Source organism: Bombus terrestris, chromosome 4, assembly GCF_910591885.1.
Source record: "Bombus terrestris chromosome 4, iyBomTerr1.2, whole genome shotgun sequence".
Taxonomy (NCBI): Eukaryota; Metazoa; Arthropoda; class Insecta; order Hymenoptera; family Apidae; genus Bombus; species Bombus terrestris.
The window spans coordinates 15,644,413-15,668,680 of NC_063272.1; the positions used below are offsets into that span (position 1 = coordinate 15,644,413).

A 24,268-nucleotide genomic window follows, 5' to 3' on the forward strand; every position below is an offset into this window, starting at 1 on the left:
TATATACAATATATATAATTTGATTTGTTTCTAAGAGTCCCTAAAAGTTAAAGATTCTTAAGTTTGAAATTCACATAAAGCACAATTCATCATTTATTACATAAAATAAATTTTGATTGGAGGATTTTCTACCGGTAAGGTAGATAAAAGGTAGAAGATAGCATTTTAGCTCTACCTACTGGATAGGATGACAAGTATTACAATCTTGTATATTGTATTACTCGTTTTTTTTTGTGTATGGTATGTATCTAAATCTTGAAACGAAAAACATCGACAGATGGCTCAAGATCATGTTATGACTAATATTTCTAGTTGGACTTATGCTGACATATAAAAATTATAATAATTAAAACTAAGTGTAAAAATATAGGATCAAGAATAACTAAGATAAGAACAATGTTTCCGAACATAAATCGAATTTGAAGTTACAGTTTCATATATTTGTGCATCGGGGTAAATAGCAAATGAAACATGGCGTTTGTTTCTTTCATATGTTCCGAAGATATTGCTTCTTGATTTTTTATTTCAAGTTTTTAATTATCAACGCGAATAACGATTCCGATGAATTGAGGATTTTTTCCTCATAACACTTCTCCGCAAGTGTGCAAACAATCAATGCTTATTTCCTACATGCTTAAATTAAAAAAATGAAGAGAAATATTATTTGTGTCTTTTGAGATGTGGAACACTTTTGAAATACTGAAGAATACAGTATGACGTCCCGTAGTTACACAAAATCTTACAGCCGTAAGGTCAGTAGTGTGACACCTGGGAGTATTCAATTTGATAAGCTTTTTAGGGAAAATAGCAATCGACCTTCCGCTGCTAAATCAGCTGGCACTGTTGGGAAATGGGGTATAACATCTTTTACATCTATAAGGAGTACAAATATCAATGGTATGTATTTTCCTTGTCAATATAAATTATATCCTTTGTCACACATATTTATTTATATCTAATTAATAAATGTTAAACATATATTTAGTATCTAACAACATAGAATGTTCAAAAAATTACTTAATGTAAGATTTTGTTTTATTCTATATATTTCACATACTTTGCCTTTATATATATGATTCTATTCAAAAGATAAATCTACCTATACATTGTGCATTTATCAATTGCAATATTTATATGATTGATGATTTAACAAATAAGAATAAATTTTATAGGAAATTATGTGAATATTATTTCATTTATAGGAAGGAGAGATGATATTCATAATACCTTTGGTGCAAAAAGAGTAAAGCTTGATTATGGAAATCAGAATGCTCGTGTAAATTCTGGGAAAGATCCATTTTCCTTTGAAACTGATCCTGACAATAAATCAGATGTTGCACCACCAGTTGTTAAACCTAAGAAATTTTTTAAAAGTAGAAATGTTCCACCTTCAATAGAAGAATCTCGCCAGGATATGGCAATATATAGACAAGTACCTGATTCACATTATGGTAGAGCCCGTGCTCAAAAAATCTCTCCACAACCACCACTACCACCACCACCACCACCACCACAACTACAACCAAAACAATCTTTAACAAAAGTATCAAATGCTCCAGCTAAAAAAGTGACAGATACTTTAGAAGGAATCAATAATGATCCTCCTATTAGAGAAGAAGGGAAACCTCCTATTGTATTAAGAATATGCAAAGGTACAGCACGACTAGTCTATGGGAATGTGCAGAACACTCAACAGCCAGAACCTGAAACATATAGAATTTCTACACCCCTCATCAGTCCCACAAAAGTAGATATGGAACGTAAAAACTTTAATGTGGATGTGAATGTTAAATCTGATCATAAAGCAGTTCGTTCTCAAGAACCCATTATCTCGACTGTATCAATACCTTTAGAAAATTCAGAAATGCGCAGAACTACCCGTAGTCGAGCAAAAAATCTGCAGTTAGATTTAACAACAACATCTTCTATTGTGTCTACAGCACCAGTAACATCTAATTCACATAGTTCTGGTCTTTCTTTAACCCTTAGGAAATCTGTTACTGATTCCAACAATACATTAATATCTCATTATGATATTGTTAAGACTGATTGTGGTTCTACGTACTCTTGTAAGTCAGCAATTGAACCATTAATTGGGCGTGATCAACCACTGCCAACTACAACTCAAGAACTAATTGATATATTGTCAAGTGATTCTGACCCTATGCAAACAAGACCAATGATGATAAATACTTCAGAGACTGAAGAAAATACAGAAGTTGTTCCAGATGAAATCCAACACTGTTCTATAGATATTCCAACAAATGAAGTAGTTTCTGGACCTACTTTACAACATGAATTAAAGTCAGAATCAGACCCAGTACCAGAATCAGGTCCAGGTACAGAACCAGCATTAGGATCAGGAACAGAAACAGAACCAGAAGCTGAACCAGATCCAGCTCCAGAACCTGATGCTGAAGTAGAGACAGAACAAACTAACCGTATTATTGATAATGACACAGCTACAGCAAAAACCTTAGTTGATCAAGATTGGTTTTCTGGGAGTGATGACAGTGAAGGTGTGAGTGGTAATGCAGAAAATGATATAGCATTACATGTAACTAGTACAGTCACAGAATTACAACCATTAAATACTCCATGTACAACTATCCAAAAACCTGCTACTAAGAAAGGTAGTATTTTTAAAAGTCGTTCAACAGGTACTACAAATGGAAATAAAAGAAGAGCTTTGTACAAACACAAGTGGTGTGATAGTGATAAAGAATCTAGTACCACAGATACTTCTAATGTTGGAAATAGTACACCTACTATCGCTTCAGGATCTCATAGTGGTACAGATCCTGTAGCTTATGAAGAAGAATTTGATCCTTCACAATTAACAAGAGTTGTAAAATATCCTGAAGCTGATGCAGGTTTTGAAGATGAATCTGATGCTATAACTAGTATTCGTTGTGGCAAGAAAGTAAAGGGAGTATGTATATTTTATACTTTATGCATTGTAATATATTAATTTATTACAAATTTGATATTGAACAATACTTGTCTTTTTAGTTCTATACTGTAGTAAAAAATGTGAAAAAAGCTCATCAAATTCAAGAAAGTGGAGAATTTCAAGAGTTTAATGATGATGTTGAATATATATTAGACACTTTAAGAGAAAACAATCCAAATGCTACTCGCTGCCTTTCAGCTATAAGATTGGCAAGCAAATGTATGGCACCTGCATTTCGTATGCATGTACGTGCTCATGGCACTGTTGCTAAATTCTTCAAAGCTCTTCATGATGCAACAAAAGATCAGGTAATATGTTTTATTTTCATAGAATGTAATATATATAAATTTTATCAGGTCTAATAATATATGTGAAAATTTAAATGAAACTCTATGTGTTTTGTAGAGTCTTGCTTTATGTACAGCAACAGTAATGTTTGTATTAAGTCAAGATCGTTTAGCTATGGATTTAGATCGTGATTGTTTAGAATTAATGTTAAGTTTGTTAGAATCTGATGCCAGTCACAAAGATGCACTTGATGATTGTGGCCTTAGTCGGGCAGAACTTCTAAAAAATAAAGAAAAAGTACGTCAGTTATGTGCTGATATTCAAGCTCAAGGACATGCAAAACATTTAAATCTTGATAATATAACCGTAAGTATTATTTCTATTCATAGTTACCAGGAAAGAAATATAAAAAGTAAATGAACAAATATATAACAAATTAATTCTAGGTTGGTCAACTTGCTATGGAGACACTTCTTAGTCTTACATCCAAACGTGCTGGTGAATGGTTTAAAGAAGAACTTAGAGAATTGGGAGGTTTAGAGCATATTGTAAAGACTATCAGAGATTGTCATCGCCATATTAATACCCAAAATATTACAAAATCTGGATGGACAGATCCATTATTAGACAAATTGCGTAAAGTTGATAGATGTTTACGTGTATTAGAAAATGTGAGATCTATGTTTTATATAATGATATACATACTTAAAATTTATAATACAGTTTACGATATATTTATTTATCCTTTTTAATTGAAATTTTTTTAGGTTACTCATATGAATGAGGAAAATCAAGTGTATTTATTGAAATATGAGAATGGAGTTTTAGTCAGCACTTTAGCAAATTTATATCATCTTTGTGGACAGGAAATTCCTATTTATCCTACTATAGACCCAAGTGATAAAACTTCCACTGGTGCTGTTATTAGAGAATGCTTGTTTGCTATTATTAAGGTTCTTATTAACCTTACACATCGATTTAATAGACAATGTAGGACTTTATTATATTTTATCTTCCAAAAGATATTAATAATTTACTTTTACCAATGTATAATACAATGTTTTATAATTATTTCAGCTTTTGGGAGTAAATCATTAGGCCTGCAACCAGGTGTTTTAGATTGCAGTTTGTATCTTTTATTGCGCGTCCCCGAGTCACTTCCTGAAGAGAAACGTTTTGATATGATGATGTTAGCTTTGATTTTATTAATAAATTTAGTAGAACAATGTGATGATAATAAACAGCTGCTTATCGAATCTAAAGCTCCCCCATCAATAGAAAATATTTTTGACGGTAGGTATTTTACAAAATATATTGTTTTCACGAAGATGTGGATCTGATATATTGTATTTGTTTCTGTAAAAAAACAGCAGAGGAAAGTGGAGTAGAATGTTTAATCGATCTATTTTATAAACAAGAAGAATTGGCACGTGCCGAAGAACAAAAAACTGATGCTATTTTAGATGGTAAAAAAGATTCGGAACAAACAGAAACTGTATCGACAACAACTAAATCTCAAGAGGAATTCATTGAAGAAACTGTCACAAAATGTTTGTATAATTTTTGTTTAAGATATTATAAATTTTGTAAAATATAATTTTAGAAATTCTTTTTGTAGTATTACAAAAAGCGGGACGTCATATGGAACATACTTTAATAGGAGCATATGTAGTGCTTTTACTTGGTTACTTAATAATGGATAATAAGGTAATAAATTTTTAAGTTTAAAATTACAATGCTAATACTATAGAAGAAAATAATGTAATACATATACTTTTAGGATTATGAATTGTTGGTACGCAGTAGACTTCCAGATAATAATTTTACTACTATGGTGTCTGTACTTCAGAAATTCTTCAATTTCATGAATTTAACGGCATCGGTAATTGTTTTTAATTTTTTTATTTATACACATTTATAAAAAATTATCAGAAAATTTGAACATATGAGTAACTTATTTTAGAATGAAGTAAGCAGCTGTGGAATTGCTGCTACTGAAAAGGTGATTAAGTTCCTAAAAGTCTCAGATGCCCGCATTGAAGAAGAGAAAAGTGAATTACCACTATCAGCTTTAGAAGATCCAAACATAATGCTCCATTTATCTTCGTCTTGATTGATATCACATTTACACATTTGATATTTTTTATTACCCTGGCATGCAAAAAGAGCCAAAGTTATATGTGTCCAACGAAGGAAATTTTATCTATTGCAGTATGAATGGACCTGTTTCATATTGACCATATATTTTGATATATATTTATTCACTTACGTAATTTATTGCTGTACCTTTCATTAAATTGACTTATTTTCCCAATCACAGTAACAAGTTAGGTATTAAGCATAAGTTAATTAATTACTAGAAACTAATATGATAAAGAACGCGCCTTGTAATTACGCATGCAGCTCACTTAAGTTTTTTAATGGCACGTATGTAATATTATTACTTTAGTTGCTTTGCCAAACAATCATTTTTTTAAATTTTGTGACTGACAAGAAGAACGATGATTCGTAAACTTCTTGTCAGAGTATAATTCGTTTGCTGTATAATAATGCATAAATTTTAAATTTTTCCATTATTTTGAAATTTCAATTTATTTTACATTTTAAGTTTTGTTACAAGATTGGCGGTGTTGGGTTTTATTACAACCCGTTTAAGATTTGATATAGCATTATTTTGTAAGTTTATTTTAATATTAAAATTATACTATAAGCTTTGTAAATGTAAATTTATAAATTATAATTGTATCTTCAATTCCTAGTTTCCAGTTATTGTATCTCATTAAGAGATATAGAACTTCATAAACCTTTAATAACATATTTTGTCTCACAATTTCAAAGGAAAAATAAAAGATACATTATATTGTTATGTGTATGCAATAAACTAGCTTCATAAATTACGAATTTGTAAATAAACCATTTTTTTCATAAAAATCAAATACATTTTATATCAAGAAATATAAAACATAATTTCAATATGTAAAAATTCATATATTTTTCTTTCATTTAAGGTAAGCCAAAATCAATTTGAAAACATTACATATTTTATTTACATTATTTATTTCAAACGGAATATCTACAAAAATGTACAAAAATACATGTAAGATATGTGTTAACTTATTAAACAAGATTTCTGAGTTCGAAAAGTTGAAAATTAGACTTAAAAGTAGTAAACATGTTTCTATAAACTGTACATATGATATGTAACCATATACATATATATATGTATTTATACGCTCATATTAAGTGAGTGATGTTGAAATAGTTTTAAAAAGAAATTTTAGAAACAATTTATCAAAAAGTTATATTTTATTAGAAAATATGTATGTTAAGTTTACTGTTAACAAACATATTAATCACAAAATCAGGAATAACTTTATTTAGAATCAATCCGTAACATGGTAATGTAGAATTTGATTAATTTGTGAGATAGATTTAATAGCAAAATAGAATAAAATAATATATATATCTAAACAATATATGTATACAATAACGTAACGAAATGTTAGCTACGTTCTTTCTTTCGAAGTAAGTATTCATTTATGTAATTTTAATAATCTTATTAACCTATCTATCAGTTCTATATGAACTACATGATAATTCAAATAAATAATATTACATAATCCCATAATTATTAACTTCTAGGAGTACTAAAACTCAAATTACATTGCTATTTCAAAGGTTAAATATTAAGTTTAATGTAATAAAAACTAATTTATTATCATCATCATCTGATTCTTCTTCGTCTGATTCGGATTCTGATGCTGAAATTTCTGATAAAATTAAAAATGTAAATATTTCTTTACTTTTAATATAAAATTTATTTCTTTTAATATATGTGTCAATGTTTATAATTTTTATTTCATGTTCCTTTTCTCTGAAGAACTTAAGAGGTATAGACTACTTACAAAGTAGAAAAAAAGAACAAAAAAGAAGACAAATAGGTAAGAAATTATAATTTATTTTAAGATAGCTGTATAATAAGACAAGAAATTTCTTATCATAGAGAACGAGTTAACTAAAGCAACCCAAATTTTAACTACAACATCAGACCAAGATAAAGGAAAAATTCTTTCAGTTTTGTTAGATACTATTAATAAAATTCAGACTATAGATAATACATCAAGTGAAAGGTTTAAGTATAATTATTTTGCTTGAATTATATTTTTATTCTAATAAATTATATAAATATATAATATTGATGTTATTTGTAGTAATAAAGATATAGCTGAACATAAGACAAGGACTACTAATAACAAATCTGAAGTACCACGAAAATCATCTATAATTTATAAGCTAAAAAGTCAGCAAAAGGAAGTAAGGGATGTTAGTGATAAGTTTGAAGAAAAACATGAAACACAAAAGGAACCATCAATAATTAAAATGCTTAAAAGTCAGTCAAGTAAGAGAAAGGGTATTGATGATAAATTTGAAATGAAATATGAAAGACGAATGAAACCATCTATAATTTATGAACTAAAAAGTCAGCAAAAGGAAGTAAGGGATGTTAGTGATAAGTTTGAAGAAAAACATGAAACACAAAAGGAACCATCAATAATTAAAATGCTTAAAAGTCAGTCAAGTAAGAGAAAGGATATTGATGATAAGTTTGAAATGAAATATGAAAGGCAAACGAAACCATCTATAATTTATGAGCTAAAAAGTCAGCAAAAGAAATTAAGCCATGTTAGTGATAAGTTTGAAGAAAAACATGAAACACAAAAGGAACCATCAATAATTAAAATGCTTAAAAGTCAGTCAAGTAAGAGAAAGGATATTGATGATAAGTTTGAAATGAAATATGAAAGACGAACGAAACCATCTATAATTTATGAGCTAAAAAGTCAGCAAAAGAAATTAAGCCATGTTAGTGATAAGCTTGGTTCGATACATGAAACACGAAAGAAACCATCAATAAATGGGATGCTAAAATATATAGCTGAGAGTAAATCACCTGTAACTGCAGAACTAATCAGCCAGCAAAAGAGATTCAGCATCATTGATGATAATAAGAGGTTGCATATTTTATTAAATAAATTTAAAAATTTATGGTTTAATCCATTTAAAATTTTTTTATAGAGATAATACAGATTATGAAAGAATCTTCGACGATTTTTCGGAAAATACCGATGTTCCTAAATTTAAAATGTGGGACACTTGGGAAAGAGATGAATTGCAACTTTCATTTTCTAAATACCCTACAAATGCATTTCAAGAAATGATTCAATGGTCTAAAGAAGGAAAACTATGGAAATTTCCTATAGATAATGAACAAGGTATGAGTAGAAAAATTAGACTGTGTTATTTTATATATAACTTATAAATATGATTCTTTATATGATATATAGGGATGGAAAAGGAACAAAATGTGCATTTCTCAAAGCATGTATTCTTAGAACGTGAGTTGACACCATGGTGTCCTCCTAAGGGTCCAATACGACATTTTATGGAATTGGTATGTGTTGGACTTTCGAAGAACCCATATATGACAATTGAAGAAAAGTATGATCATATAATGTGGTATAAAAATTATTTTAAGGATAAACATGATTTATTAGAAAAATTAGGAGTTTTAGGATAGAACTAGTACAAAAAACTGGCAAAAAAACAAATTGTATTAACTGCTGTTTAAAAATGAAGATGAAATAAAATGATACACATAATTATGTAGTTGTTATTTGTTAAAAATATCTTATTTTATGTGTATTTCACTGTCTTCATATCTTATTTAATGTTTTATAACGGAACGTTATTAAATGTTTATGAAACACTATATGTATATAAACATTACTAGTTAAATAAAACCTATGAAAATATTGATATTTCAAATTCAAATAAATGAAATAGTTAAATTAGATTTAAACATTTGAAATAAATTAATTTATGAAAAAAAGATACATCAATGCAATATGTTCTTATAAATCTATAAGGAAATCTTCAATAGTTTGTACTTTCAGCTAAGGTTGAGATCGATTGGGTCAAATCATTCAAGGGTCTCAATTAAAACCGGCTCAAATCCACGATCTAGTCTTACCTTATAGGCTTATAGGTTACATTGGTTTTGAAGTTCCTGAGAAAAATGATCGAAGCAGAAAATATTGAAGATCAAAGTGGATTACGTCCAGATGGTAGGCGAGCATTAGAATTAAGGCAGATTCGTGTAAAAATGGGTGTTTTTGGTCAAGCCGATGGAAGTGCTTATATCGAACAGGGTAACACTAAAATTTTGGTTACAGTATATGGGCCTCATCAGGTTAACAACTTATCGTATGTTATAATTTTTATATTAATACATTGAAACATATACGATTAATGTTATGTTTATTTAGCCAAGAGGTTCTACAGGAAGGAATACAACTAAAGGCATAGTGAATTGTCAATATAGCATGGCGGTATTTAGTTTATCTTCTGGAGAACGTAAACGCAGACCAAGAGGAGATAGAAAGTCGCAAGAAAGATCTCTTCAATTAAAACATGCAATGGAAGCCATAATACATTTAGAAATATATCCACGCTCACAGATAGATATTTATGTAGAAGCATTACAAGTTGATGGAAGTGAATATTGTACATCTGTAAACGCAGCTACACTTGCTTTAATTGATGCTGGAATTCCTATCAAGGTAATATATAAAATGAAACAAATGTCCTGTAATTTTCATTGGAAAAAGTACCTTTACCATTAAATTTATTATTGTTTTCTTTTTGTAGAATTATGCTATAGGTTGCACTGTAACATTAATTAATAATCCATCTTCGGAAGATGAAGATAATACATTAGGGAGAGGAGTACTAGATGCAAATTATCTAGAAGAATGTGCTCCTGGTGTTACTTTGTCTATTGTTGCATTACCAAATAGCGATAGTAAATCAAAAGATGGTTTGATAGTAGTAGCGCAAGGAGCAGGCCAAAGGTTGCATTTGTCTCAATTTGAGTCTTTAAAAGCTCGTGTATTATATGGATGTCAAGATATAAAAACTATTTTAGATCACGCAGTTAGACAATATCTAACAGAACAATCACTTCCTTCTCTTTTTCATGTTGCATTAAATTAGATATATTAATAAAAAATTGTACATAAAAAATGTCAAATAATACACAATTTTTTTCGTAAAAATCACATACAAAATTTTTTTTTAATATATTTATCTTATAAAGAATATATATATATTTTATTATACAATATAATTGTACACAATCTTTTTTCTTTAAAGTAATATCCACATTTCTTTTAGAATATTTATATTCATTCATTTTCCCCTTTTTGCATCTCAAACCTTAGCACCAGGGTACCTTTCCATAATCATACCAACACCCTATAATTTATATAGTTATTAAAATAAATCTATTTAATATAAATATAAGATAATAATAATTGTGAATTATTTTTTATACGTCTTTTACCTGTCCTCCAGCTGCACAAGCTGCAATTAATCCAAATTGTTGATCTTCTTTGATAAGTCGGTTCGCGGTATGTGTAGCTAACCGAACTCCAGTTGCTGCAAATGGATGACCAATTGATAAAGATCCACCCCATGCGTTCCATTTATTAAGATCTGGTACTCCTATTTTTGAAGACCTTCCTAAGTAATTTTGCGCAAACCAATCAGAATCTAATGCTTTTAAATTAGCTAAAATTTGTCCCGCAAAAGCTTCATGTATTTCCCACACTCCAACGTCTTTAACATTTAATTTTGCTTTTTGGAGTATCTACAATTTATTTGAAACATTATGTGTTAAAATTCTAAACATGCACATTTAACAACAATAAAGTATTACTTGTGGTATAACATAGGTTGGTCCTAAGAGCAACTGATCAACAGGATCCTGGGAAACATAAGTGAAATTTCTTAAATATGCTTTTGGAGTAAGACCAAGTTGAAGAGCTTTTTCTTCTGTCATTATCAAAGCTGCTGATGCTCCATCAGTTAAAAAAGATGCATTAGCAGCAGTAACTCCTCCATATGGTTTAACGAATGCTGGTTTTAATTTTTCTAATTGTTCAGGTGTTGAAACACGAATACCATTGTCTTTATTTATTACCTCACTTACATTTGGAACTAGAAAAGGTACCCAGATCAATTAACATATTTTATTTATTTCATTTATTTTAATATTACCTTTATAAGGAACTAAATCTGTGAGGTGTCCTTGTTGTTGTGCTTTAGCAGCTAAAGTATGTGAACGCAAAGCATATTCATCTTGTTCTTTCCTTGAAATTCCAAATGCAGCTGCTAATCTATCACCACTATGTCCCATAGTTTCATTACTAGAAAATTCAGCTACTGCAGGTAACTACGATTATATAAGTACAATTAAATATAATATATAAGTAGATATAATTAAAGTATAATTTTGTTATAAAAGGTAATATACATCTGGTACAAAATATGATGGTCTAATACTAGTAAGAAGTTGTAACTTTTGCCCAATTGATTTTGCCTTATTAGCTTGTAACATCAATGACCTCATACGTCTACTATGTCTAATTGGTATATCTGACATGAATTCCACTCCACCTGCAACGATTACTTCATACACACCACATGCAATCAAACCCATACCAGTTGTAAGAGCTTGATTACTACTGATGCATGCCATTGTTACAGTGTGTGCAGGAGTACGATCACTGTATCCTGCTGCTAAAGCTGCTTCTCTAGCAATATTCGAAGTTCTTATTTCTTGCATTACCGTACCATAAACAATGTATTCAACAATTTCTTTAGGAAATTTAATTTTGTTTTGCAAGGCCCTTGTAATAAAATATGATACATTATTATAATTGAATTAGAATAAAAATTAGCATTTAGATTAACTTACACTAATGATTGTCTGGCAAGATCATATGCCATTAAGTTTTTATAACTTGTTCCAGATTGCAAAAATGGTGTTCTTACACCATCAATATATACAATGTTTTTAGCAGCATGATTGCTTTTAGTTGCATAAAACTTATTTGTTTTTAAATAATTTACTGTAGAACCTAAAGTACAAATAAATTACACATTCATAACATATTTATTAAGTATATTCTGTATTTGGAAATAATTATATCTATTTTATTATGCTGTAAATATTAATAAGTGTGTTATAAAATTAGGAATCTTAAATAAATTTATTGACTGACTATATATTAGTAGAAAATCATTACATTGTATAACTAGCATCAGTGCTCATAAAAAGTTATTAAATCATTTTTATTTTAAAGTTTCCGATTTTGTACTTTGTACCTAAATAATTAAGAATCATTACTTGCGAACTATGTACTTGCATTGTTTTTATTGTTCTACAATGATTCATAGTACAAAGTAATTTAACATACCATATTTAGGAAATCCTCTCTTCATTAAAAAACTATTTTTTGCGAGAGAATGCATGTTTAAAATTACTTTAAATTTAACAGTTTTTAAAAATCTCGCTTCTTTTTATATATGTTACTATTCCTTTTTACTGGTTACTTATGTACTAGCATTTCCTTTCTGGTACCAGTAAATGTTGAACATGATGTGGACTTTGATCTTTATTTCAGTCTTATTCTCAAAAAATTTTACTTGTGAACTCACCATTGTTCAATCATAATTGAATGTCCCTATTAGACTATCTTGACATAGAAGTGCGGGAAAACTGACAGATTTTCCCGCTTACAATTTAAGTATTTACACTATTTTGTGTAATAAATATTAATTTCATGCAGTTTCAGAATGAATTTAGTGCATTCTATCGTAGAACGAGAAAAAGGATCTGGTAATTTGCATTTTATGATCTTATATAATAAAAGACTTTGAAATATATTGCGAATATAAAATGATAGGTTATATGTGACCCAACATAATGTTGCATTTAATCTAATGATTGTGCATGATATTCATTTTTTAAGATAAAACGTGAATTTTAAAGAAACAAACATTTTTTCAGCATCAATACACGATTATGATGTTGCTTTGTATCGTTTGAAATGTTATAAAGATGATGTGTATAAAGGTATAACACCAAATACAGATGCACTGGATTTTAATCCAGAACCGCCAGTTTTTGCATGCCGATTTTGTACTACAAAAGGATACGAACAAATAATTGCTTTAGCTAATGAAGATGGAAAAATTGCATTACAAGATACAGATATCCAAAGTATGTCAAATCAACCATTGGAAGGAACACAGGTATGCTTATTATATCGTATTGAGTCTTTAATCTTTTACCTATATAATCAAGTTACCATAAAGTATATTATTAAGAGTCTATAAGAAAAATATATTTAATTGATATCTTTCAGGCACATCGTAATGCAATATTTGATGTTGCTTGGATGCCAGGAGAATTAAAGCTAGTTACAGCATCTGGAGATCATACTGCTAGACTTTGGGATGTATCTGGTTCTGAAATAAGACAAATTGATTGTTTCCATGCTCATATTAGAAGTGTTAAGACTGCAGTGTTTCGTTATCAGGATCAAGGTATCTCTTTAATACTTAATATGCTTTGACATACATATTGCACAAAACAAAATATTAATTAAAAAAAAAATCTTTTAGCTGTATTTGCAACTGGAGCTAGAGATGGCTCTATCATGGTATGGGATATTAGAGCTAATCATTATGAACGACCTAAACCAGATAATTGTATTATTAATGCACATAATGTTGGAAATATAAGTAATGTGCGACAGCGTAGGGTAATCACCCATTCATCTAGAGCACAAAGTATTACTGGATTGGTATTTCAGGATGATTTCACTTTAATTTCATGTTCTGCTGGAGATGGGTAAGTTTAGTAAATTAAATATACACTTATATGAATTACTAATTATACGAACAAATAAAATAATAATTATATTATTGACATAGTTTAATAAAAGTCTGGGATTTGCGTAAAAACTATACTGTTCACAAAAAAGATCCTTTAGCTAAACATACAATGAATTATACTGGACATAGTACAAGGAATGGATTTTCATCATTGTTAATATGTCCTGCAACAATTACACTATATGCAAGTTGTATGGATAATATTATATATGCATATAATATATCATCTTACAATCCTAAACCAAGTAAGAATAATAATAAGAAACATTATTGATACGAAGTTTTAAAATAATACTAATATTACTATTTCTTTTGCATATATTAGTTGCAGAATTTTATGGACATCAAAATCGTACTTATTATGTTAAAAGTTGTTTAAGTCCTGATGGACGTTATCTTGCTAGTGGTTCCAGTGATGAACTTGCATATATTTGGCACACAAACAAACCAGGAGCCCCAATCGTACAACTTTTAGGACATACAGAAGAAGTTACTTGCATTGCTTGGTGTAGTGTTCGAGAGACAAAAGTATTAATAACGATATCATTCTTGATTTTTAATATTAAAATTTATTATATGTAATATCAATACCCCTTTGAAACTTAAACAGATAGTAACATGTTCTGATGATTCGTGTCATCGAATTTGGAAAGTTGGCCATGAACATAAACTAGATAATGAAGAAATAGAAATACGTGGTCGTGCAGAAGCTATCTTTAATAAAAATCCATTGGAAAATCTAAAACTTGAAACTACACCAACTATTACGCGGCGTTGGGTTATATCTCAAGAACACACACCAGGATCTGATACCACACCTAGTATGTAATCATAAAATATTTAAATTGTCATAACTACTATATTGTTATCAATGTTATTTTTTTTCTTTCATTAGATGCTACACCTGGACCAAGTTCATCAGATACTTACAATCAAGTAGAAGATAGTCGAAATCAGTGTAATGTTACTACTTCAATGAAAAGAAATTATTTTCAAATGATGAGTGGATCTTGGTCTGATGGAAAATTTAAGTCAGTTTTATCTCCTATACAAGAAAACCTCACATCTGCTCGCGTTGCAAAACGTATTCATTTAGAAAATCGCGGTGCACGAAGATTGTTTAGTCCATGTAATGATAATAGTTCGTTACTGAACAGAGGCTACGAATCTGATGAACCCAGTACAAGTTCATCTAGTAGAGAAAACAGGAATAATGAAATTCATTTTTCACCTACGTCGAATCTTCCAAATTTTGTAATTGATGGCACAGCGCCGCATTTACTTCAATTATCTCCAGAAAAGTACAAAGAAAATGTCGATTGGTTAACAAGAATACGAAGAGAAAAATATGGAAAAGTCAGAAAAACATTATCAGAAAAGTCGGCTAGCCCTGTCTCTTGTACAGTGCTTACTAGGAGAAATACTAGATCACGATCGACAGAACCACAAAAAGTATCTAAAATGCCGAGAAATTCTCCTCTCTCTTTATTAAATTTCTTTAAAGTTACTGGAAAAGACTGTGAAACAAATATGTGTTGTGATGATAATGTAATACCTTCTGCGAAATCTTAAAAACAGTCATGAATTTCTTTAATTGTCAGAAAGATTACATTTTATCTGTGTTAAATTTCATATAAACTTTTTATTAGAAATATTTTATAACAAAAAATTACATTCAAGATGTTAACCTATGAATGTGATACAAACATCAGCGCGCTTTTTGTTTACGATGTAGTACCTTATAAAAAATTAATAGGACTTGAAACAATAAATATCATACTGTAAGATAAATATGACATAACATACAAGTGTTATAAAATAGGTAAAAATAGATTATATACTCACAAGTGTCATGTTCGAGTGATAACAGCATACTTTTATACGCAATCATAAATTATATTTATAATATATTACAATAATAAAAAGTTTTGTTAATTTTTTTACTAATATTTACTTTTTTTTCAATATAGTAACACATGAAGGTTTAAAACAAATAAACAGATCTTAAATTTTATTTCCATCATATATATTTTTTGTTCAGTTGAGAACAAAATACTTTCACTGCCTGAGAAAGCAGCTTAATTTCAACTGCCTTTAGTTCATACTCTTCATTGTCAATGTATAATGTATAATTTTTATTGGTCTATAAATGAATCAGCATATAGAAATTAAATAATGTTTAAAATTTAGAATATTCAAACTATGAAATTTTACCTTTCATGGAGTTAATTCAATTCTTTTTGTTTCCACTACTTGATTACATAATTATTTATTACTTTTTTCTTTTTCCCAACCTTCAGACAGAAAAGAAAAGTAATTGTCATCCTTTAGACCTGCATAGTAGAGGTAATTTTCCATGATCATGATTATATATATAATTTTATTCCATATGATATTTGTTTAATTATCAATTTTCACTTTTAAAAATGGTGGTGATTATTAAACTTGTAACTTGTTTATACTAGAAGTTGCTACATGTAATTTACAAGTTGATATAGGTAGTTCATGAAGAATGTCACATTTTTCATTTATTCTTTTGCTAAAACCAATACTACCTAAAAAATATGGTATCTTGTGTTTATTTCAGGATATTATATGTACCGAATATAACAAAACATACCTCTAAAGGCATTATTTCTTGGTAGAAATACATGCGACCACATTGTATTTAAATTAGAAATTAAATTGTTATGACTATAACGAGAACAACCTTCAGAAGAAAGTGCATATTTTAATATTGCATCATAATATTTGTTTAAATTCTCTTTATAACCATTAAATATATAAGTCACATATCTGTACAATAAATACATGGTATTAGGTAATATAAATTTACATTGTATATATATTGTACAAATTTTGTATATATTGTACAAATATTGTACAAATTTCAAAATATTGAAGGAAAAGCATATACTTTCTTAAAAATCCTCAGTATCAATACTTATTAGTAGAAGCATTTGCATCTTTCCATACATCTCATTCAACTGCTCCCATAGCATAAATTGGTTTTACTGTTTCTTTGTGATTATTCTTTAATTATAAAACAATATGAGATTTTTGGTTACTGAAAAAGTTAAAAATTTGCTATGTATATAAAAGAAACATACGTCAATAGGTTTAACTTCAATCATATCCATCATTCTTAATTTTTCATGTATAATTGCCATTGTTGCCTCTATCATTCGTTTTATATCAGATAGATCATCATATTCATGATACAAGAATTTTGCAATTTTGTCAAAATATTGTCCCATTAATTGATTAGCAGTAAAAATATTACCACTTTTTAATGACATCAGTAGAATGAATTTACCAATTATAAGACTAAAACTATATATTTTACTCGTATACTTCCTTGCTATAAGAAATTTCATATGTTACAGCTGCACATACCACCAGAGATTTTTCCAAATTATTTCGTATATAATATTTTGGCCATTTTTGCGTTGCTAATTGTTGCGTCCTATCGTGAATCGTACCCGACACAAATACTTCCCATACGTCACAGATTATTCTCAATGTGTTAATATTGACCAGACCTGTCTTAGAAAACGCGAAAGACACTAGCAGATTGTTGAACACCGTGCTGATCCTTGTCACGTTCGATCCGTGCGAACAAATCAAGTCGAACCATAGGACGATCGATAAATCCATGTTAGTTGCTGGGTTTCGCGCGGATCTTGCGGCAACGGCGACATTTACTGCATATTCATATTAATATCTCTTTGTACATATCCTTTAATGACTTTTAAATATTATTAATTAATTGGACGTTGTCGAAGGAAGTGCTTGATCATGGCGAGCGTTGTGTCCAGCAGCATTTAAAATATCGATCAGAAGGTTCTTCGTAACTCGAGCGTAGAAGGAACAAACGAACGAAACAGGCAGGAAAACGATGTTATTTCCGTTCCCTTTTCTTTTTCATCCGAGCTTTTTATCGTAAGATCGATCATCTTTTGCGTTCTGTTTTACAAACTTTTCCCCGAAACGATCTTTCTGCTCGTGAATTTTCCTTTCCTCTGTTCGTTTTTCTTTTTGCATCTTTGGCGGTTCGAGGATACGCGGTTCATTCCAAAGAGCATTTACGCTTCACCGATTATTTCAATTTTCGCGATTTTGTCGCTCTTTATGAATTTTTCAATTTGCGCTTCATTTCCCCCGCGAAATTCAAATTTAACAAATCGACGAATGAAATCGGCAAATTACTAATGACGTTTGTCATATAACGTAACGTAATTCGATTAAAAAGGCATTCTTATTAAATTTGAAAATGAATTGAACTTCGTGGTTTGAGATGCAAGCGAGATGAGCGAAAAAGTTGTAAGAAATGAGCGAAATCGTTCGAATGAGAGTAATACGATGAACCACAGGCGATTATTAAGTTTTCACTAGTCTTGAATTGCCGAAGCTCGAGTTCTCCTTCTTTCTTTAATTTTAAACGAAACGATCCACCTTGTTGTAGAGTTTGTGTAATGCGCGCATGCAAGTATGTTTATGGAGAAAGAAAAAGAGAGAGAGAGAGAGAGCGAGAAAGAGTGTCGGAACATGTAGAAAAAGCCTTTAAACTATCTTCTTCCACTTACCCCTCGATGACTTCTTTTACTTTTTATTTAATGTCCCTTGCCCTCCCTCGTTCTCTTCTGTTGTTTTTAATTATCTATATTAACTGGAGAATGGAGCGACTGCGCGTCGCGGTCGGCAGTACGAGCAACAAGGAAAACAGAGAATAAAAGATGCGACCTTTTGTATTCAATTTGTTTAATAAAAAAATCATGGATCATAATACAAGCGCGTTTTTGGTTTCATGGATAGAAATTAAAGCTGTTTCCTCGTTTGTTTCTTTTCGTCTTCATTTTTTAATCCGAACACGCGTCGAAACGCCTTTAATCCTTCATTTAGTCCTCTGATCCGTTGTTCAGTTCCTCGTGGCGAATATAACCGAGGATAAAACGAGAACTAACCCTTAGAAGCTGTTGTTCAAGAAAATCACGTTAATACTATCGTGAATGAAATTTCACCCTTGGCTCGGCACATTTTTGGTTATTTTCATAAATGAAAAAGTCAAGCAAATGCAATTGACGGGCTCGCAGCAATGATTTTATTGAGATATGTATAATTTTTGTGCTGGGCTAGGTCGAATGCGTAGTGGAGATGTTTGTATGTGGATATCAGTGTGTGGAGATATGTGTGTGCGCGCCGACTGAGAAACAGACGAATGTAAACAGTTCGGTCGGTTAACAGTCTACGAAAGGTCGGGTATGGAAAAAAGTGCTAAGACGCGTGCAAGTGTGTATCAATGAATATTCCAGAAATCGTTTATGAAATAAATATATGTCTACGTTAATAGTAACGCCCAGTGTAAATTTAGTGTCTCCATAACAATATTTCGGTCATTAAGATCCACAATTCTCAACAGATTTAAATTGTATTTGTTGGAGGAGAGAGTAAACTATAGGTTTCATACTCGAGTGTCTCTCATATTTAGAAATACAAAGGTTTATAACTAGGAATACTAGTCGGCTGTGAATTTATCGCGCGTTTGAAAAAATTAGTTTCTGTTGGTTTACTCAAATTAGTTTCAGTCAATCAGTTTCAGCGTTATCTTTATTGTATGCGATAAAAAAGTAGGCAATTTATCGTTTGCGATTATCAATATAAGACAAAACTCTGAGTAACGTTGAATATAACGTGCGATTAACATATTACGAAGAAACAAAATTTGTGCACAAAGTGAAATTTCGCTCATGGTGGCCATTAAGGGTTAAAAATGGGACAAAACAAGTACAAAAGAAACGAATTTTATTTAGTGATTTTATTATTAACTAAATAAAATTATTATTTAGTGATAGAGAAATAAGCGAACAACCAAATTAAAAGAGAAGAAGAGCGAAGAGGAAAGGGGAAAATTAGAAGAGCAAAAGAAAGGAAGTTGGAGTAGAAAAGTGAGAAAAGTCTTTCGTCATCGAATGGCTCATCTAATATGGCTTTTTGTAGATAATAAGAGGCGCGTGAAACGCGCCAATCCTTCCGCGATTTTTCGCTTCTTTTCCTCTTTCGTCCGATCTCTGTGTATGGTATATATTTATTGACGAAAACGACCGTGAAAAATCGGGAGAAAGCATCGAATTTTTCTATGAACGCCACTGAGTTTCGGTTTAGAAGCTTATTTCGACGTGAACGAGAGGATGTTGAACCAAATTTCCACGATGTACGGTCGAGACACACGCGCAACTAGCGAGGCGACGACCATTGTAATCGTTTCGATTCTTTGCTCTATAAGGTGAACTCTTTATTTGGCGACTGATTGAAAATTGCTTAACAAAGTTTATTGTTTGTTTTATGTTTGGTACCATTTTAAAAATAAAATGTGGTTTCTCGATGTCCGGTTAAAAAGAGTTCTTGTTTATTTTATTGATATTTAGTAGTTTCTTGATATCAGGCTGAGACAACAATTTAATCAAGCCTTTATCAAACTTCTTATTTATATATTCAGGTATCATTTTGTATGTTTATTGCTGGAACAATGTGGATGTCCATTTTTATGGACACATATTTTTTTGAGGAAATCACTGAAGAAATTGAATCAGAATGGAAATTCGTTTCATTTATTGGATATCATAATGGGTATTTTACTTTCAATATTTTATATATTTTTTCAGAAATACATCAATATTCGTTATCTAGATACATTGTTATTTTGCTATCATTGATTCGTCGTTGTATAATTCATTTATCGTAGTTCTTAATTTCTTCGTCAAAGTGGAGAAGCAAAGAAAAAATGAGACCTTCGGGAAGTTGATTTTGGAGAGACTATTTGACTTCATATATTCATCATCGTACGTAGTTTCTAATTGAAAGTAAGAAAAAAGGTGAAGAAAAAACGGGGTACAAAATTACGATTTATTATAGCTCTTTGAGTATCGTACTTCTTACGAAATATATCTAAGATTCAGAAACGAAGAAAGGAAGGTTGTGTATTTTTATTAGAAAGAGAAACGAATCAAGAAAAAATGGAACGGTGGCCAAATAAAGAGTTAGAAGATCGTATTTTTATAAGGTTTGTTACGAAATAGAACGATAAGCTGGAAATATCGAAGGTCAATGAGAGGATACCGTACATAAAAGGAGAATCCGTGGGAACGAAACTGGTGGTGATACTACTGCTACTATTTTGTACGATATGATGTTTTTGTATATCTGTCTACCGTATGTATAGGAACGAGGTCTACCGATTATTAAAATAGATGGTTGTATCAAACACGTATTAAACGATTTGTAGCGTAATGGACACGAAACTCTGGCTGTATTTACGATGAGTTACACATAGATGTTGTTCCCATTAATGTACACCTGTAAAATCCCTACCGAACAATATACGAGCTGCTAAAGGATTGGTAAAGGCCACTTTGTAATTCATTCACGTGCGACGTCTCTTTGATTAAATATTAAAATGATAAACATTAATTGGAATTATTAAATCTTCTTATTTTTATAAAATAGCAATTTTCATTCGAAGTCTTCGAATCTTCTTTAAACATATCGTTGCTTCGATTTTCTGTATCTTTACTTTGCATCTATTAGACTTTACTTTCAATTATCAGATTTGTACCTTTTAGATATCAGATTTTGTTCGTGGAAAAAGAGACTTTGGTGTCTTTAGTATCGAGCAATTGAAATTATGCAACTTCCTAACAAATGAAGCTATTAGATCTTATTTATAGATATTATTTATATTAGTTTTAATTATCAGATTCTGTTCGTGAAAGAGGACACTTTGTATCTTTAGTATCGAACAATTGAAATTATCCCAGCCTTCTAAGAAATGCAGCTAAATCTAATTTATAGCTGTACAAAACCTTTCTTTACATCCGATATATTTGTTGAAATTTATAGTCGAATCTTTGCCTATTTTTACCCGAATAATTTGCGAAATTAACGTCGATGGTATTATGTTACGTTATTCAAATCATTGTAGCTGGTTTGATTAGATTCTGCGATTGCAAAATGCAAAATTGCAGGTTGTTTCCAGGATCGACACGTGGCATCGACGACCACCTGTTGCTTTAGGCAGGAACCAACTGACAGCAAAGGGTTAGCGAAGTCAGCTGTGCGTAAAATTGCGACTCGAATGCGTCGTCTTTGAAATGTTTCTTCCTTTGTAGAACATTGGTTCTACAACAGCAAGCATGTGAACGTTGCGAATCGATGCTTCACAGAGTTATATCGAATCCTTCAAGAAATTAACACGAAGATAATTTTAAAAGCGATCTTTAAAGAGATTTTCCCACAAACTTTGTAAAGTTCTAATCTTATTATCCTAATACGAAATTAAGTAACAAATTTGTTAGTGAAATTTTACTCGAAACGCAAAAATACGTTCAATTTTCTATATCAAAAGATCGATTATAAAATTCTAGTCAACAAATAGTATTGTTGGGATTATCGTAATACGGAGATTACGATTGATACTATTTTATAAATTGTACAACTTTTTGTACATGTTTCTTCGCTTATGGAACCCGTGAAAGATCGATTACTTGATAAAACAGTAATAATTCCGGTCGATAAGATTATTATTTGTTTACTTTGTTTCGAGCCGACTAAGTTTTATGCGAAATCTACTTGGTGTTCGCTACAATGTTATTAAAACTGCAGCTGTCGACCTGTGACATTTTACAAGAAGTATGCTACATAATTGAGCTGTTCTAAAGTTATAGCTTTAATCAACTCGATAAATTACAGAGCAGACAATAATGGCGATATTACAAACGTTATTGCATTTATAATTTGCTCTGCGATTTAAGATTAATATAAATAATTACGTTCTTAAGATAACTACAATCATAGAAATAAGTTTCTGTTATTTGTCATTTTGTTCAAAGTTATTTGTTTTATTATTTTTCTAGAAGTCGAACAGTAATTATCCAACTGAGTAACGAAATTGAAAAATTTATAAAACTAAAGTTGATTAGTTTTTCCCCCAAGAGGTTTAGCCGTAATTAAAGTGATGTAATACGTATAACTATGTTTTTATCTCAAAAAGAGCGGACATCAATTTTGCTAGACTCGTGCGTGACTTTAACAATCGTAAAAAGAAGACTACGAAATCTGTCAGTGGTTGTTTGGAGTTGCCAGCTAAGAACTGACATTTTAAAAACTAAGCAATTACTTGAATCGTTTTTTATTAAAAATTCCTAATATTGGAGACTTTATCTTCGCTTTAAATAATATTCGTTAAATCGGCGTTCTTAGATAATCGTCAAGTTTCGTCCGGTTTATTGAAATTCAAGCATTCACAGTTTACTATTCCAGACGTATATATTTTCATAAACGTAACTGTAAAAACCGGCCTCTAAGTCAAGCTTTCAACATCGTGATGTTCTTTAACCGTTTTAGCAGCGCGCAGATAATTAATGATTTCCATTTTCAGAATCGGTTCAGACGCGCAATTTCCAGACGAAACAGTATCATGGAAATAGAGCGTGGCTCTAGTACATATAGTATTATTTAAAAAAGATGTATCTTCGTTCAATCTCCGTTATATCTCCGCTTGTTTCTCAGTGACTTTCAAATTAACCGGCAATTAAATTTATTAACGCATCATCTCGATTATGTAATACCTGTTGCGAAAAATGTAATACTTAATATAAAGACGTAACAGGTGATGGACGTTTAAAATTGCGAGAAACGTAATACTTAATAAAGACGTAACAGTTGATGGATGTTTGAAATTCCATTGGAAGAAATAATTTTAATAGCGTGTATGCGTGATCTTACGATACCATTCAGAAAGAAATATTTTTCATATCGTTTGCTATTATTTGCGATATCTTACTAACAACAAGTATCTTTTTTTAAACGTAACACTTTCCTTTTTACTCTCGATGTTAACACTGCACCAATTACAGATAAGTGTGGTACCGATAATTTGAAATAAACATGAGGGTTAAAAAATATGTGGGCGATATTTGTAGGGGCGCCTCCAGACTTCAAGCTAGGCAAAGGAACATCACGCACGAAAATGTAGATTACAGTTTATTTTTCAAGTTACGAAGTATCTGACGCGTTATGCTATACACGAAATATTATTATAAATCTTATTATAAATCCTCTTAAGAGAGGAAGAGTATTCCCGATACACGGGCATGATCGCTAGGATTTCCGTTCAAAAATTCATGAAAAAAAAAAAAAAGTGGAAATATGGAACGAGGTCGATTGCAA

The 24,268-nt window shown here is 30.4% G+C and overlaps 5 protein-coding genes and 1 pseudogene across 5 annotated transcripts; 4 read left to right on the plus strand and 2 right to left on the minus strand.

Moving 5' to 3' along the window:
* Positions 1 to 213: 213 nt before the first annotated feature.
* On the plus strand, positions 214 to 5,993 carry LOC100649921 (protein wings apart-like). Its single transcript, XM_003394855.4, has 11 exons — positions 214 to 897; positions 1,203 to 2,932; positions 3,013 to 3,261; positions 3,359 to 3,607; positions 3,688 to 3,912; positions 4,009 to 4,231; positions 4,319 to 4,534; positions 4,612 to 4,791; positions 4,860 to 4,948; positions 5,022 to 5,123; positions 5,205 to 5,993. Exons 1-11 carry the CDS (start codon positions 714 to 716, stop codon positions 5,352 to 5,354), a joined length of 3,597 nt encoding a protein of 1,198 aa, XP_003394903.2. The 5' UTR covers positions 214 to 713; the 3' UTR covers positions 5,355 to 5,993.
* A 486-nt stretch (positions 5,994 to 6,479) lies between these two features.
* On the plus strand, positions 6,480 to 8,901 carry LOC100649168 (28S ribosomal protein S31, mitochondrial). Its single transcript, XM_020862716.2, has 7 exons — positions 6,480 to 6,766; positions 6,884 to 7,028; positions 7,122 to 7,182; positions 7,245 to 7,371; positions 7,453 to 8,253; positions 8,318 to 8,514; positions 8,587 to 8,901. The coding sequence occupies exons 1-7, from the start codon at positions 6,741 to 6,743 to the stop codon at positions 8,817 to 8,819; spliced, it is 1,590 nt and encodes a 529-aa protein (XP_020718375.2). The 5' UTR covers positions 6,480 to 6,740; the 3' UTR covers positions 8,820 to 8,901.
* A 306-nt stretch (positions 8,902 to 9,207) lies between these two features.
* Positions 9,208 to 10,331, plus strand: LOC100652034 (exosome complex component RRP41). Its single transcript, XM_003394872.4, has 3 exons — positions 9,208 to 9,491; positions 9,568 to 9,861; positions 9,950 to 10,331. The coding sequence occupies exons 1-3, from the start codon at positions 9,318 to 9,320 to the stop codon at positions 10,292 to 10,294; spliced, it is 813 nt and encodes a 270-aa protein (XP_003394920.1). The 5' UTR covers positions 9,208 to 9,317; the 3' UTR covers positions 10,295 to 10,331.
* Positions 10,332 to 10,446: 115 nt separating this feature from the next.
* LOC100651074 (trifunctional enzyme subunit beta, mitochondrial) lies at positions 10,447 to 12,746 on the minus strand. Its single transcript, XM_003394864.4, has 7 exons — positions 12,562 to 12,746; positions 12,060 to 12,222; positions 11,616 to 11,991; positions 11,360 to 11,534; positions 11,019 to 11,299; positions 10,644 to 10,949; positions 10,447 to 10,555 (listed from the first exon to the last, which is right to left on the minus strand). Exons 1-7 carry the CDS (start codon positions 12,614 to 12,616, stop codon positions 10,511 to 10,513), a joined length of 1,401 nt encoding a protein of 466 aa, XP_003394912.1. The 5' UTR covers positions 12,617 to 12,746; the 3' UTR covers positions 10,447 to 10,510.
* A 94-nt stretch (positions 12,747 to 12,840) lies between these two features.
* Positions 12,841 to 15,993, plus strand: LOC100650921 (protein lethal(2)denticleless). The gene is made up of 8 exons (XM_003395104.4): positions 12,841 to 12,983; positions 13,155 to 13,399; positions 13,513 to 13,693; positions 13,772 to 14,000; positions 14,084 to 14,289; positions 14,370 to 14,572; positions 14,655 to 14,865; positions 14,940 to 15,993. Exons 1-8 carry the CDS (start codon positions 12,941 to 12,943, stop codon positions 15,614 to 15,616), a joined length of 1,995 nt encoding a protein of 664 aa, XP_003395152.1. The 5' UTR covers positions 12,841 to 12,940; the 3' UTR covers positions 15,617 to 15,993.
* Positions 15,994 to 16,444: 451 nt separating this feature from the next.
* On the minus strand, positions 16,445 to 18,082 carry LOC100649053 (annotated as a pseudogene).
* Between the last annotated feature and the right edge of the window lie 6,186 nt (positions 18,083 to 24,268).

Excerpts from the sequence above, each read along its gene's own strand:
- LOC100649921 (XM_003394855.4), top strand. The coding sequence starts at position 714 with ATGACGTCCCGTAGTTACACAAAATCTTACAGCCGTAAGGTCAGTAGT. Across the intron at positions 4,792-4,859 it reads TGAAGAAACTGTCACAAAAT|TATTACAAAAAGCGGGACGT; the intron begins GTTTGTATAATT and ends TTCTTTTTGTAG. Across the intron at positions 4,949-5,021 it reads ACTTAATAATGGATAATAAG|GATTATGAATTGTTGGTACG; the intron begins GTAATAAATTTT and ends ATATACTTTTAG.
- LOC100649168 (XM_020862716.2), top strand. The coding sequence starts at position 6,741 with ATGTTAGCTACGTTCTTTCTTTCGAA. Across the intron at positions 8,254-8,317 it reads ATCATTGATGATAATAAGAG|AGATAATACAGATTATGAAA; the intron begins GTTGCATATTTT and ends ATTTTTTTATAG. Across the intron at positions 8,515-8,586 it reads TCCTATAGATAATGAACAAG|GGATGGAAAAGGAACAAAAT; the intron begins GTATGAGTAGAA and ends TATGATATATAG.
- LOC100652034 (XM_003394872.4), top strand. The coding sequence starts at position 9,318 with ATGATCGAAGCAGAAAATATTGAAGATCAAAGTGGATTACGTCCAGAT. Across the intron at positions 9,492-9,567 it reads CAGTATATGGGCCTCATCAG|CCAAGAGGTTCTACAGGAAG; the intron begins GTTAACAACTTA and ends ATGTTTATTTAG. Across the intron at positions 9,862-9,949 it reads ATGCTGGAATTCCTATCAAG|AATTATGCTATAGGTTGCAC; the intron begins GTAATATATAAA and ends TTCTTTTTGTAG.
- LOC100651074 (XM_003394864.4), bottom strand. The coding sequence starts at position 12,616 with ATGCATTCTCTCGCAAAAAATAGTTTTTTAATGAAGAGAGGATTTCCT. Across the intron at positions 10,950-11,018 it reads CAACCTATGTTATACCACAA|ATACTCCAAAAAGCAAAATT; the intron begins GTAATACTTTAT and ends AATAAATTGTAG. Across the intron at positions 10,556-10,643 it reads CTTGTGCAGCTGGAGGACAG|GGTGTTGGTATGATTATGGA; the intron begins GTAAAAGACGTA and ends TATAAATTATAG.
- LOC100650921 (XM_003395104.4), top strand. The coding sequence starts at position 12,941 with ATGAATTTAGTGCATTCTATCGTAGAACGAGAAAAAGGATCTG. Across the intron at positions 12,984-13,154 it reads AGAACGAGAAAAAGGATCTG|CATCAATACACGATTATGAT; the intron begins GTAATTTGCATT and ends ACATTTTTTCAG. Across the intron at positions 14,866-14,939 it reads AGGATCTGATACCACACCTA|ATGCTACACCTGGACCAAGT; the intron begins GTATGTAATCAT and ends TTCTTTCATTAG.